This window comes from Bubalus bubalis, chromosome 8, assembly GCF_019923935.1.
Source record: "Bubalus bubalis isolate 160015118507 breed Murrah chromosome 8, NDDB_SH_1, whole genome shotgun sequence".
NCBI lineage: Eukaryota > Metazoa > Chordata > Mammalia > Artiodactyla > Bovidae > Bubalus > Bubalus bubalis.
Window position 1 is genome coordinate 116,085,080 of NC_059164.1, and position 15,976 is coordinate 116,101,055.

Consider the following 15,976-nt stretch of genomic DNA (forward strand, 5'->3'; position numbering starts at 1 on the left):
TGGGTCTAGGCTGTGTCCCAAAATGAGGCGGGTGCATTCCCCCCAATTTCTAAAAATAAAGTCTAAGCCAGCTTTCATGTGGATTCTGTGCACGCAGTGCTCATTTTACTGAGTTTTGCAGATACTGTGTTTTTTCCACAAATTGAAGGTTTGTGGCCACATACGTCAAACAAGTCTTCTGGTGCCATTTTTCCAACAGCATGTGCCCGCTGTGTGTCTCTGTTGCATTCTGGCAGTTCTCACCACGCCTCAGACTTTTCACTCTGTTTGTTATGGGGAACTGTGATCGGTGATTTTTGATGTTGCTACTGTAATTGTTTGCGGGGCACCCTGGGGAGCACCCGTATAAGACATCAAACTTAATTGAAAATGTGTGTGTTCTGACTGCTCCCCACTCCCAGCCATTCCCCTGACTCTGTCTGCTCAATCTCTCTGTTCCCTGAGACTCAACAGTATTGAAATTGGGCCAGTTAATGGCCCTACAAGGTCCTCTAAGTATTCGAGTGAAAGGAAGAGTCACAAGCCAGGCCTCTCACTTTAAATCAAAAGTCAGAAGTGGTGAAGCGTAGTGAGGGAGGTCCCCGAAAGCCACAACAGGCCGAAAGCTAAGCCTCTGGCCATTTACCCACGTTGTGAACGCAAAGGAAGAGTTGTTGAAGGAGGTGAAAAGTGATCCTCCAGCGACCACACGAATGATAAAGCAGAATAACCTCATTGGTGTCGTGGAGAAAGTTTTAATGTTCTGGACAGAAGATCTGAACAGCCACCGCATTGCCTTAAGCCAAAGTCTAATCCAGGCAAGGCCCTAACTCTTCAGTTCTCTGAAGCCTGAGACAGGTGAGGAAGCCGCAGGAGAAAAGTCTGAAGCTGGCAGAGGCTGCTTCGTGAAGTCTGCACAAGGAAACCGTCTCTCTAGCATCAAGTGCAGGGTGAAGCCAGCAAGTGCTGATGTAGGAGCTGTGGGTCATCCAGAAGACCTAGGTAAGATAATCAGTGAAGGTGGCGACAGTAAGCCACACAGCTTCAATTTATTGGGTTGGCCAGAATCTCAGCAGACGGACCAGATGAACTTTTTGGCCAGCCCGATAGATGAAACAGTCTTATGTTGGAAGAAGACAGCATCAAAGACTTTCATAGCGAGAGAGAAGTCAATACGTGGCTTCAGAGCTTCAAGGGACAGGCTGACTCTCACTGAGGGTTAATGCAACTGATGACTTTCACTTGAAGCCAGTACTCATTTACCTTTCCAAAAGTCCTAGGGCCCTTAAGAATTGGGCTAAATCTACTCTGCCCTGTGTTCTATAAACAGAACAACAAAGCCTGGATGATGGCTCATCCGTTTACCACATGGTCTGCTGAATATTTTAAACCCACTGTTGAGACCTACTGCTCAGAAAAGAAGATGCCTTTCAAAATATTACTGCTCATTGACAATGCACCTGGTCCCCAGAAGCTCCGATGGAGATGTACAAGATTAACATTCTCGTGCCTGCAAACACAACCATTCTGTAGCTCATGGATCTAAGAGTAATTTTGATTTTTAAGCCCATAAGGAAATATTTCATTAGACTATAGCTGCCATAGATAGTGATTCCTCTGATGATCTGGGCAAAGTCAATCGAAAACCTTCTGGAAAGGACTCACCATTCTAGATGTTAAAAACATTCATGATTTATGGGAAGAGGTCAAAGCACCAATGTTAACAGGAGATAGGGAGAAGTTGAGTCTAACCCTCATGGATAACTCTGAGGGGTTCAAGACATCAGTGGAGGAAGTAATGGCAGATGCGGAACAGCAGGAAAACTAGAATTAGAAGTGGAGCCTGAGAATGCACCTAAATGGCTGCAATCTCATGATAAAATTTGAATGGATGAGGAGTTGCTCTTATGGATGAACAAAGTGAGTGGTTTCTTGAGATGAAGTCTACTCCTCAGAAGATGCTGTGAACATGGTTGACATAACAACAAAGAGTTTAGTGTGTTCCCTCAACTTACTGATGAAGCAGGAGCAGTAGGTTTGAGAGCACTGACTCCAGTTTTGAAAGACATTCTACTGCGGGAAAAGCACTTTCAAACAGCACTGCGTGCTACAGAGAAATTGTTCATGAAGGGAGCAGTTAATCAACGGGCAAACTTCATTGCTGTGTTATTTCAAGAAATTGCCACAGTTATCCCACTGATTCTCTTTCTCCAGTACAAGTGCATTTAAAATGGGCTTAATAACATAAATTTCACAGGGGCTGAAATTCTTACAGAAACTCACCCCCATCTCTCCAATTCTTCTGAAACATAATAGTGCAAAAATTCTCCACCGGATGCAGTGTTGGCCTCTGCTTGAGATTTCAGTATCTAAAGCAGAAATAGCCTTTGCAGATTGTGTCATTCAAACCCTTCCTTTCTTCCGTGAGGAAACCAAGAGGGTCCACAGACAACCGTGACTTGACCTCCACTTCATGAGCTGTGGATCCAGCAGGCTGGTTCAGCATAAGCCACTGTGTCAGCTGTGGTACCCATCCTTTTACGCTCTCTGCACTTACAATACCATTGGTAAGCCAGGAGTGGTACGGTGGGTTCAGTCATTCAGTGTACTCTTTACACTGTTCCAGATGTTTGGGAAGCAACTTAGCGATGTGTCCAAGGTTAATAAAAATATTTACGTCTTCTGACTCATTCCAGGGAATTTGTCCTAAGTAGATTTTCTAAAACGTTTCTTACAATAGTGAAAAGGCGTGACACTTGAGAAATGAGATAAGTAAGTAAGTAAAAATAGGCTTCCCTCGTAGCTCAGTTGGTAAGTAAGAGTAAATTAAAGGGACTTCCCTGGATGGTCCAGTGGTTAAGAATCCACCTTGCAATGCAGCGGACGTGGGCTCAAATCCCTGGCTGGGGAACTAAGATCCCACATACGTCGGAGAAACTAAGCCGGCATGCCACAACTGCCGAACCCACACACCATGACTAGAGAGTCCTCATGCCGTGGCAAAGACCCAACTAAGACCCAAGGCAGCCTAATTGATTAATTAATTAAACATGATGTTGCTGTTAAAATAATAGTTATGAAGGCTACAGAGTATTAAATAATGCAAAAATGTTTATGATGTTTTACTAAATAAACACGGAAGAATTCAATATAATACACTTCAGTTAACACCTGTCAGCATCATCTGTGCCCTCAGAAGGCTGGAAGTCAACACCGAGTTCTGACGGTAGCTCGTCTCATTGGGTGGTGAAATTTTGTACATTATTTTGCAGTGTGATGATTTCCATAATTGCTGTTTCAATGCCATTCACTCAGTAATTTTAATCAGATTTTAAAAAATTCAACCTCACATTCCAAAGACATTAGATTTCTTCCATTGATGAATATGTAAGAGCTATAGATGGTTCCTGGAAACACTTGGAAGAGAAAAACAAGCAAATAGAAAAAAATATCCTGTTGTTACGCTTATATCAGACTTTCTCAACTTTTATGTCTTTACTTGTTTAATTACTGATCTACTTGTTTTAATTACTTATTTAAATTGCTGGATTAGCATTTAAATGAAAAGCCTTTTTGTTTCTCTCATTTCTTTCTCTCTTTGATTTTATATCATCATGAGACAGTAGAATTTGAATTTTTATCTCACTCTCTAAAAATGAATGAATTCTAACTCCCCACAGGGAGGGACATAGTTACGAGTGTTCTTAGAGCCGTTCCAGACTCCAGGAGAGAAATGGCCGAGGAAATCCAGAAGGTTCTTCCCTGCACCCGTGCCACCAGACCCCCAGCTAGGACGAGTCTGTGGTGGGCGGCCGTCCCGGCACGCATTTCTGCCCCAAGCTGACTAAGTGTCTAGCCATCAGCAGTATGACTAAACTGGGCCCCAAGTCAGGGCTGTGACAGAGGAATAGCCTTGTTTTGCCCGTAATTCAGACGGTCAGCACTGGCACCAACAGTGTCCAGGGAAAAGTTTTGTTTGGCCCACAGAGTAGCTTTGTACAAACTCAGTGTCCACATTTCTGGCTTTGCTTTAAAAATTGTAAGATTTGGCAGCAGCAAGACATACTATTCTCACAGATAGCAGATCTGGCTGGTGGGGCCGGGGCAGCTGGCCCGTCCTCAGAGTGACCACAAGGCCTGGCTTCTGACCAGACCGGCCTCGGGGTGCCAGACTTTGAGTCTACAGACAAAGGGGCGGCCTGAAAAGTCAGCATCCTTTGCGGGAATGCTGTAGACGGCTGTGGTCCACGTCTCTGTGTATTCTGTGTTCCTTCCCGTGTCTGCGTGGCTCAGCGCATCCTTTCTGTCCTTCTGTGTTTTTCCTTTTTCCTCTGGGGTCTCAGATGACCCCTTCCTTTGTATTCCTGATGGTTTCTTTTACTTTTTCTCCTTCTCTTCCTTCCCTTTCTTTGTCTACCTCTCATATGACAAGACAGAACAAAAGACAGAAGTGTTTTTTACTTATTTTAATTCTCATTTTCATTCTGTTTTTAACCTTTTAAATTGCATATAATTGTATATATTTAACTTTATAAATTGTATAATTTAACTCTTTAAACTATTTTCCAATGTTTATTTTCTTTGTTTCTATTTAAATTTTTTTTATTGAAATGTAGTTGATTTACAATGTTGCCAGTTTCTGCTGTACCTCAAAGCGATTCAGTTATATATATATATATATATATATATATATGTAAATATACATATATATAGGCTTCCCTGGTGGCCCAGATGGTAAAGAATCTGCCTACAATGCAGGAGACCCAGATTCAATCCCTAGGTCAGGAAGATCCCCTAGACAAAGGAATGGCAACCCCCTCCCTTCCCTGGGAAATCCCATGAACAGAGGAGCTTGGTGGGCTACAGTCCGTGGGGGTCACAAAGTCAGACACAGCTGAGCAATTAACACTTTCACTTTCATATATATACACGTGCATCTGTCCCTCTGTGTGCTCAGTCGTGTCCAACTCTGCAGCCCCATGGAATGTGCGTGTGTATATGTTTGTGTGTGTGTGTGTGTGTGTGTGTGTGTGTGTGTATGTATATATCCCAAACTCCCAATCCTTCCCTCTCCTGCTTTTAATTTTAACGTAGGTGAGTAGAATATGTTATATCAATACTTGTGTTTTTAAAAGACCTGAGAAGACATCCAGGCGCAGCTCCGTGTTTCTGCCCCAGACCTGTTCCTCTGTAGGGGAGGCTGGGCTGATGCTGCTCTGCGTTCACCGCTGCACGGCATCATTCGACCTTAAGGAGGAGTCTTCTCTGAGTGAGACCCTGAGCTGCATGAGGAGGTGGGTGGCGGGATACCAGATTCATAAAACACAGTATCTACTTCTGGGAAGCTTTTAGCCCAGGTATAAAAGAAGGCAGCATCTGATTGAAATACGTTCCAAGTTGTAGTCCCATGTGGGACGGGAATAAGGAAGGAAGGAGGAAAGGGTGTTGGCCCTGACAATAGATGAGGTCTTGAAGAGGGAGCGTTCCAGCCACCCCTGGAAGGCAACTGTGGTCTGCAGACCAGTGGGAAGTGGCATCCTTAAGGCATGAACAGATGGAGTCAGGAGGGTTCTGGACAGACCATGAGGAGAAGTCGTGACCTGGTGAGCTTGTCCAGGAGGGGCCTGGGAGGCTGTGGCTTAAAAGTCCTGGAAAAGAGTAAGTCACATGTGTGGTACTTTGTGGGTCCTCTTTACTCTGTGGGAGATTGGAACGGATGGGATTTTCAAGGACAACTGTGTGTTTTAGGAAAGTCTAGACTCCAGTATAAAAGGGTATTTGGAGAGGAGAAAGACTCTAGGTCAGGAGCCCCCAGGGGCTGCTTCAGGTCCAGATGAAGAGAAACGACACCCTGAATGGAGGGAGAAAAGCAGAGATGGGATGGGTTTATGTCATGTTGTGGAGGGAGAACCGGGAAGACTTGGAGACGCTGTGTGTGCAGGCAGCTGAGAGCTGAAGCAGAGGTCTGGGTCGTCCGGGGGATTTGAGCCTTGTTGGTGGAAGAGTGGGCCATCTCAGGGAAGTCGGAGATCTCGGTCAGGAGACGTCAGCCCAGGTGGGCGGACGGCCAGGGAAACTCTGAGGAAGAGGATGTGCAAGGTTTACACAGGATAAATCAACGTATGATTGAGTGCTCACAGCACGACAAGAAGTAAAACATGGTATATATATATATATTATCTTATTTAACTGAAATCCTTAGGAATCTTATCAATGGGAACATTTACTATTTATCAATAAGAAGGCTGAAGTTTATGAAGGTTAAAATAATTTTTTCAGAGTAACATAGCTGTTAACTGGGACTCCCAAGAGCTGAACTCAGCTTTGCCTAATTCCAAACAAAGTTATTTTTAAATTGTGTAAGGGATGCAGCCACAGCGTCTGCACCCACAGGGATCCATCACCTCGAGACTGAGAAGGGGGCCCAGCTTCAGATGCATTTTCATACCTGTGGTCCCCCGTGGCATGTCACAGGATTGCTCCTGGAGGCCACCTCGTATTGACTAAAATAAAGACTACAGATGCAAAATAGTGCATCAGCTTAGCATAATGCAAAAATCGATGATGCAATAAGTGCACAGAACGGTCCGTTTCCAGGGTTAGAGGGAAGTCGGCTTGGGAAGCCACCGGGAGACGTTTCTTGGCGATCGAGCTTCATCGTCCTCGCAGCCTGTTCTCTAGCGACTGTGCTTTCGGGTCTTCTCTGGCTGTCACAGGCAGCGCTGGGGGCAGCACCCGGGGCTGTGTGATCCCAGATAAAGTGGTTTCCGGGGGAAGGAGGGGCCCAGGTACAGGCCGTACCGCCTGGCCCGGGAGTTCCCTTCTTCCTCGCTGCCTAGGGAGGGCGCAGTCACAGTCCTCCATGTGTCGCTTGGCGCGGGCTTCCGCGGAGTCCACCGTGCCCTCCGTCTGTGTGCTCAGGCCCTCGGTCGTGTCCGGCAGCGTCCTCGTGGAGCTCACTTAACCTGGTCACTGTTTGGCTTTTGTGTCATCATTGCTAATCTTGTGCATTTTACGTGTGTATTCTTTTTTTCTTTTATGAGGAGATTGTTTTCACAAAAGAGCCTGTGATATATTGATGCTTTCTGCTCTTCATTTCCCTTCTATTACTTGGTAATTTGGAGCATCCTACATTTTATTTCTTTCTCTCCCTCATGGCCCCCTCTCCTTCTCTGCACTCATAATCACACACCTGTGTATCTAGTACAAGAAAACAGGCAGAACCGTTTTGATGCGCATCTCACCAGAAACATGCCCCCCATATATATATACACATATATATATGTATATTACATATATAGATATACATATACACATCATCTTTATAGACCCAGTATTTTTTAAAGTTAGAATAGTGTTGTTAAAACATTCTGTCATTGATAACTAAATAGCCCCAAATAATGAAAAGTGTAAACTACACACTGATCTCACTAGCGAGCGTAAATGCAAAAATTATAGATAAAATATCGGCAAGTAGAGTTCAGGCATGTATGCGAATAATAGTGCTCTCTGAACCGTAAGGTGTGGTCATGGCAACAGTATTCAGGTGTCAGGAAACCAACCAGCAAAGCTCACTGCAGCCTCACAACAACAACACAACAAAGCTCGCTGCAGCCACACAACAACAACACAACAAAGCTCGCTGCAGCCACACAACAACAACACAACAAAGCTCGCTGCAGCCTCACAACAACAACACAACAAAGCTCGCTGCAGCCACACAACAACAACACAACAAAGCTCGCTGCAGCCACACAATAATAACACAACAAAGCTCGCTGCAGCCACACAATAACAACGCAACAAAGCTCGCTGCAGCCTCACAATAACAGGAAAATACCTATAATTTGCCAGGAGATGCTGAAAGGCATCTGATAAATTTATCAACCACTCCTGACAAAAATTCCAGGTAAGATAACAGTAAAAACAGCTTAAATAGCATAAAGACTATTTATCATGGACCAATGAGCAAAGAAAATCATTCTAAATGGCAAACAATAAAACCATTTCAATTATAGTCAGGAAGGAATACTCAACATCACCATTAATATTTAGTATGTTCTTGAATGGTGGGAAATGCAGTATACAAGCAAACTACATGCTGAGTACAGGAAAATATATCTCTTTTCTGATAATATAATTCTACTTAAGAAAACCTAAAAGACAGTTTTTTTTTTTAATTTTTAAACTTTACAAAATTGTATTAGTCTTGCCAAATATCAAAATGAATCCACCACAGGTATACATGTGTTCCCCATCCTGAACCCTCCTCCCTCCTCCCTCCCCATACCATCCCTCTGGGTCATCCCAGTGCACTAGCCCCAAGCCTCCAGTATCGTGCATCGAACCTGGACTGGCAACTCGTTTCATACATGATATTTTACATGTTTCAAACAGTTTTTTAAAAACTACTGTAATTAATAAGAAAATTTATTAATATAGCTTTAATACATAAACAAATCATACCTTCTCTATTCCTTAACATGAATATCTAGAAATAGAAATGGAGAAAATATTCCATTTATAGCACACAAACGGTACAAAGACCTAGGATAAATCTAAGGAAAGTACTAAGAGTTAGAGTAAAGCAAACTATAAAATCTTGTTGAAAATTTGAAAAAAAGATACAATGTAATCTTACAAGTACTAAAAAGCAGAGACATTACTTTGCTGACAAACATCTGTACTCAAAGCTGTGGTTTTTCCAGTAGTCATGTAGGGATTTAGATTTGGACCATAAAGAAGGCTGAATGCCAAAGTATTGATGCTTTCGAACTATGGTATTGAAGAAGATGCTTGAAAGTCCATTGGGCTGCAAGGAGATCAAACCAGTCCATCCTAAAGGAAATCAACTCTGAATTTTCATTGGAAGGACTGATGCTGAAACTGAAGCTAGAATACTTTGGCCACCTGATGCGAAGAGCTGACTCATTAGAAAAGATCAGGATGCTGGGAAAGATTGAAGGCAGGAGGAGAAGGGGTTGACAGAGGATGAGATGGTTGATCTCATCTTTCATATGCTTTCCATGGACATGAGTTTGAGTAAGTTCCAGGAGATGGTGAGGGACAGGGAAGCCTGGCGTGCTGCAGTCCATGGGGTTGCAAAGAGTCAGACATGACTGGACAACTGAACAGTAACAACAGCAATGTAATCTTAGGCGAGAATACAGTTTAAAAAGTTAATTCTCTTAAAATTGATATAAAACTTTAACAGAATCCTAATTAGAACTTTGAAACAATTAATGCTGAACATTTGATAAAATATTTTAGTCAACATACGTAGTACAGTCAAAGTTACGGTGTTTCCAGTGGTCATGTACATATGTGAGAGTTGGACCATAAAGAAAGCTGAGCACCGAAGAACTGATGCTTTTGAACCGTGGTGTTGGAGAAGACTCTTGAGAGTCCCTTGGACTGCAAGGAGATCCAACCAGTCCATCCTAAAGGAGATCAGTCCTGGGTGTTCATTGGAAGGACTGATGTTGAAGCTGAAACTGCAATACTTTGGCCACCTGATGTGAAGAACTGACTCATTGGAAAAGACCCTGATGCTGGGAAAGATTGAAGGCAGGAGGCAAAGGGGATGACAGAGGATGAGATGGTTGGAGAGTCTAACACAAATGAGTGGCCGGACTGACTAAAATCTTGCATGCTGTTCTACTGTGTGGATTTATCCTCACTCACTCAGTCCTTACTAAGGGTACTTACAGCAGATTCCTATTACTCATGGCAGCTATGTTTCAGAAAATCTCCACAAACACTGTTCCTAGGGGATATACAGGAGTAGGTTCCTGAGAGTCTTGGTCACAGTACAGATCACTAATTCAGGTGAAACCAATTGCTTTATAGTCATTTCCTTCCTTTATTGTTGCATGAGAAAACAGAGATGAAAATTGTTCAGGGTGACGTGATTTTTAGACCACCTGACCTGCCTCTTGAGAAACCTGTATGCGGGTAAGGAAGCAACAGTCAGAACTGGACATGGAACAATACACTGGTTCCAAATAGGAAAAGGAGTATGTCAAGGCTGTATATTGTCACCCTGCTTATTTAACTTATATGCAGAGTACATCATGAGAAACGCTGGGCCCGATGAAGCACAAGCTGGAATCAAGATTGCCGGGAGAAATATCAATAACCTCAGATATGCAGATGACACCACCCTTATGGCAGAAAGTGAAGAAGAACTAAAGAGCCTCTTGATGAAAGTGAAAGAGGAGAGTGAAAAAGTTGGCTTAAAGCTCAGCATTCACAAAACTAAGATCATTGCATCCAGTCCCATCACTTCATGGCAAATAGATGGGGAAACAGTGTCAGACTTTATTTTGGGGGGCTCCAAAATCACTGCAGATGGTGATTGCAACCATGAAATTAAAAGATGCTTACTCCTTGGAAGGAAAGTTATGACCAACCTAGACAGCATATTAAAAAGCAGAGACATTACTTTGTCAACAAATGTCCATCTAGGCAAGGGTATGGTTTTTCCAGTAGTCATGTATGGATGTGAGAGTTCGATTATAAAGAAAGCTGAGTGCCAAAGAATTGATGCTTTTGAATTGTGGTGTTGGAGAAGACTCTTAAGAGTCCCTTGGACTGCAAGGACGTCCAACCAGTCCATCCTAAAGGAGATCAGTCCTGGGTGTTCATTGGAAGGACTGATGCTGAAGCTGAAACTCCAGTATTTGGCCACCTGATGAGAAGAGCTGACTCATTTGAAAAGACCCTGATGTTGGTAAAAATTGAAAGCAGGAGAAGGGGACGACAGAGGATGAGATGGCTGGATGACATCACCGACTCAATGGACATGGGTTTGAGTGAGCTCTGGGAGTTGGTGATGGACAGGGAGGCCTGGCGTGCTGTGGTTCATGGGGTCGCAAAGAGTCAGCCACAACTGAGCGACTGACCTGAACTGAAACATCTAACGTCTGCATGTGGTCATAGCATCATGTGTAGAGTGGTGCAGGCCAAGCTGACAATATTGGGCTCTCTTACTGGGTGTGAGGGTCTGTACGGCAGTGTGAGTGCTTCAGAGAAGACACACAAGTTGAAGGGAAACACAGCATTTTGATTATTTCACTTATGTAAAATCACCTGTGTGCTGTGAAGAAATTTGAAAGAAAACATGAGTCCTCTATCCACTGACTTGTGACTCAGTGTCCATGGAGGTGCAAAGGCAGGTTGCCAGATCAGGTGTGGAATGCGATTCTATTTTAGGAACAAATCTGCTTAATATAAGCTTCTAAGTATAACAATGAGCAAAGGAATGTACATTTAAGATGTGTGTCAGTTGCTCGGTGGTGTCCGACTCTTTGCGACCCCATAGACTGTAGTCCGCCAGGCCCCTCTGTCCATGGGATTCTCCAGGCAAAGATACTGGAGTGGGTTGCCATGACCTTTTCCAGGGGAGCCCAACCTGGGTCTCCTGCATTTCAGGCGTGAACTTTAGCGTCTGAGCTACTAGGGAAGCCCATGTTTAAAGATACAGAGAGGTTGGGAATCTTGTGGGAAAAGAATTGTTTTATGTTTATTTACATCAACTTGTCTCAATAGATACAATATGTTTTTTTGAAATTTGAAAAACAACAAATAAGGTGTAACAGAACATGATGTAACTGAACATTATCCCATTAGACAAAAAAAAGGACATAGCCATGTGTAACAGACTTTAGCAAGTTTGCTGCAAAGGAATTTTATTGATAAATTTTGAAGATGGTACCATCAGGCACAGTCTCAGTGCAAGGGTTTGAGTTATATGTATATGTTTTAAAACTTTGTTGTTGTTTTTTTTCTTTTAGGAATCATTAAGAGCCATCAGATATGAAATATCTCCAGATAGAGAGTACGCTCTTTTTTCATATAACGTGGAACCAGTGAGTACTCATCTTTCCTGTTTATAGAAATGTGTTTCTTTATTTTGATACCGTATTAAGTATCTTCCCTTGAATCTCTATTCTTACTGATCTTTGAATCCTGTAATAGTTAATGGATTCTGGGATAGTCTCCTTTTATGCCACACTGCCACCTAGGAGAGAGGAAAGGTATGAAAATCTTTTTAGCAGAGGAAAAAAAAAACACTCCTTTAAAGGCCTATTTCATAGGATTTCCTTGGTAACAAAAAATTGTCCTTTTATAGATTTATTTTACCCTTTTGTAAATTATTTTTCTTGCCATTTTGTCAATCACGCCATACATTTTATCCTAAGAACAAAAAATGACCTCCAGATTCTCCCTAAATTAAAATCAAGTGTTAATTATCTCCTGGCATCACAGTATTCTAGAAAAGACTTGAATTGTCACTTTCTTTGTATAAACCCTTGTTTCTAGCACTTCCTATATCAATCTCCCATAAAATTTCACTAGAATTTTTTATGAAATCTCATCCTGGTCTTTGGTAGCACTCTAAAACTGGGTCTCTCTTCTTTTTAATGTACTAATATATTAGAATTCATTTTGGCTCTTTAAAATGAGCGAGAGGGTACAATGTATTTAAGTGAAACAGATGTTTGGCTTCCAAGAGATTAGCAGCTTTAGAAATATGCATCAGTGAAACTTTTTTCTCTGGCAGATAAAATGTAGAATTCTGCTGCTTTCTAGCTCTTTTGAGACTATTCTAATTGGAGTTTCGTGAAGCTTCTGTGAGATGTAATGGTACTTGCATCATCATTCATGTCTGAGTAGCTCCTTGGTGAGTTTGAGAGAATCTTCCCCCGGCACGAGCCGGGCAAGCTTGCTGAGTTACACACCAGCGAGGAAGCTGGGGTTTGCATGGAGAAGCAACTCCGATTCTAGACATTGTAGAATTTCTTTTCAAAGTAACTTGACAGCTGGTTTTTTATTTCTTGACAACTGGATTTCAGTCTCAATTAAAACTTCAATTGGAGATTTATTCCTCCAAAAGTGGATCTTTTTAAATTCTCCATCTTCAGTTTTCAATTTACTCGTTTTGAAAATGTCCATTATGTAAAAGTTTTCATTTTCTCCATCTGAATCCTTTGGAACAATTGGTCATCTATCTATTTGATTAGGGAAGTCAGTGAACTTGATGTACTAGCTTTGGGACTCCACGCATCCTACACCCAACCCTACACACCTCTGAGCGGGATGGTCACGGCTTACAGTATTCCAGCCCCTTTCACCACCCTTGGAAGCTGCCAAAAATGTAACCTTCACCCTTGAATAAGAGAAGAATCCCAGTAGATATTTGAAGGACTTTTGTAGGAATGGGGAAATGAACGCTGAGTTGCTCCAAGGAGACAAAACCAACGCCCAAGTGAGAAAAGCATCAAAAGAAAGGTTTCAGGTCATCTTACTCGACAGTCTTTTAATGATAGGAGGAGCTCAATAGTGGGAAGAGTTGCAGTGTTTGGTAATGAGCGTCCCGCTCCTCAAAACTTCGAAACAAAGTTTGTATTTGTTCTTCAGAATCTTTTAGAGGAGATTCTCCTACCTGCTCACTGGGAGTGCCTGGGACCCTGTGGTTCTGTCCATCATGGAGTTCTCCACCATCCCCCTCCTTCCTCCCAGTGCTCCTCGGGATCAGTGCCTGCGGATCACATTGCAGCTGATGCCATTTTGGGAGAGAATATTTTGCTAAACCCGAGTCTCCCTCATGTAGAACACAGGCTGTAAATAGACACCTTGAGCTAATGCTTTCTCCCTGCACAGCATCCGTTGGCCTTTGGAGTAGACGTGTATTCAGTTTGATTTCTCAATTGAGAGAAAATGTAAAAAAAAAAAAATTGTACTGATTTAGCTATATTTTCAACTGTAAAAATGATCAAAGTATCAAAAATGTGTGCTGTATTTTAAAAAATCTGTAGAACTGGATATTTTTAACCTGAATCAAAGAAGTATCCCTTGATGGTTTCTAAGTGCTGAGCCGTTACTGAACATGTGACTGTCCAAGCAACCTGCCTGAACTGTGTATTTCTTCCTCCCGGTCATTCAGACTAGTCGCAGCGTCACGTCAGTTCCCAGTTGTTTGTCGTCAGCTGGTTTCATTTGCCTGTTTTTAATGTCGTCAGCTCTTCATAGAGCAGGAGGCCCTTTATGTCCTGTCCATCCCCTTGGGATGTGGCCCAGAACCACATGTGTATTTTTGGTGCTGAACAGATATGTTTGTGCCATTATCTTCTCTCTGAACTCCTTAGCTCTGGAGCGAGATTCAAAGTGACTTTTTTTAAGTCCTTGAATTAAATACACAAAAAGGAAAAAAAAATTATGTCATGAAAAAAAAAGACCCTCATTTGTGAAACATTTTAGTAACATTCCACATTTATTCTGGAAATGGAGGGATCTTGCTAATTAGCGTATCTTTTTTCCTACTAAACTCTTTTAATATTATTAAACTTATAGCTTAACTAACAGCCTTGAGCATCCACAAATTAGCTAATTTTTAACTGTGTCAACCATACGCTTTTTAAATGGTTTCAAAATTACCCTTTTAAAAAAATATAAAGTTAGCAATTAGATTTGAGAAATAAACCCAAGCCCAGTTTTCTGATTTTTCCAGGCCTTAGATACCTATAGATCCATAAATGTCTCTAGAATTGAAAAGTAATAAACAATATTATGTTTTTATTTGTGTGTACCAGTCCTGCAGTTTGCAAAATATGTTTACTTACACGCTCTCAGTTCAGTTTGATTCAGTCGTGTCCAACTCCCTGCAACCCCATGAACCACAGCACGCCAGGCCTCCCTGTCCATCACCAACTCCCGGAATTCACTCAGACTCACGTCCATCGAGTCAGTGATGCCATCCAGCAATCTCATCCTCTGTCGTCCCCTTCTCCTCCTGCCCCCAATCCCTCCCAGCATCAGAGTCTTTTCCAATGAGTCAACTCTTCGCATGAGGTGGCCAAAGTACTGGAGTTTCAGCTTTAGCATCATTCCTTCCAAAGAAATCCCAGGGCTGATCTCCTTCAGAATGGACTGGTTGGATCTCCTTGCAGTCCAAGGGACTCTCAAGAGTCTTCTCCAACACCACAGTTCAAAAGCATCAATTCTTCGGCGCTCAGCCTTCTTCACAGTCCAGCTCTCGCATCCATCCATGACCACAGGAAAAACCATAGCCTTGACTAGACGGACCTTTGTTTACACCCTCTCACTTCTGCTCAAAAGACCACCCTGCCCACAAAGAGCCAGTATTTCTGTTATTTTCTTTGTTTTACTTGTAGAACTTCATAACATTTCTCAGTGTATCACTTCTAAAGGGTTCTCTTGAAACTAAGCTAGACATTGGGGGATAGTAATTTTTTATTTTAATTTGAAAGCTATTTAACTATAGTAACTAAACTATACTAAGAGGAGTAAATTCCCTTAAAGTTATCTAATTAGAGCAACCATGTTCCTTCATATTGAAGTATATTTGGCAAATGTGAAAAGTTTCTAAAACTCTTAGGGGAGGAGGGGAAAATTTTTAAACCTTGATATCTTAGATCATTTAAAAATATTAATACATTTTGTGACTTTCAAAGAGGAAAGAGAAATTTTATCTGGAAAATATTCTTTCTTAGCAATTATTTTCTAAAAGAGCCAGTGAATATTTGTGGAAGTTCTGGCTGCAGTGTTTAAAGGAGATGCTGTGCTGTGCTTAGTCACTCAGTCGTGTCTGTCTCTGTGTGACCCCACGGACTGTAGCCCTCCAGGCTCCTCTGTCCATGGGATTCTTCAGGCAAGAATAGTGAAGTGGGTTGCCATGCCCTCCTCCAGGGGATCTTCCCCACCCAGGGACTGAACCCCACTTCTCTTATGCACAGAACACATCTGCTGAAGGAATATAATGAGTTCCTTCCTTCCTTATGTGGCTTCCCAATCAGATGGCCCAAGAGCTGTGATGATAGCCTCTATAGAGGGCTGTGTTGGGGCAGGAAAATGAGTTCTCACCGGTCCTCTGCAAGCGACCTTGTGATGACCTCAGGTGGCCCAGACCTGGAGAAGTGGAGTTGCTGTCCTGTCCATTACTGACTTAGGGATGCTGTGAAACCCACATGGAGGA

General features: G+C 42.4%; 1 protein-coding gene across 4 annotated transcripts in view; it reads left to right on the forward strand.

The window, feature by feature from the left end:
* DPP6 (dipeptidyl peptidase like 6) overlaps positions 1-15,976 on the forward strand; it is a 1,060,979-nt gene that overhangs the window by 785,386 nt on the left and 259,617 nt on the right. For all 4 annotated transcript variants that reach the window (XM_045166493.1, XM_025292131.3, XM_025292128.3 and 1 more), the window contains exon 5: positions 11,775-11,849. In XM_045166493.1, coding sequence (XP_045022428.1) covers positions 11,775-11,849 — 75 coding nt within the window. The remainder of the gene's footprint in view (positions 1-11,774; positions 11,850-15,976) is intronic.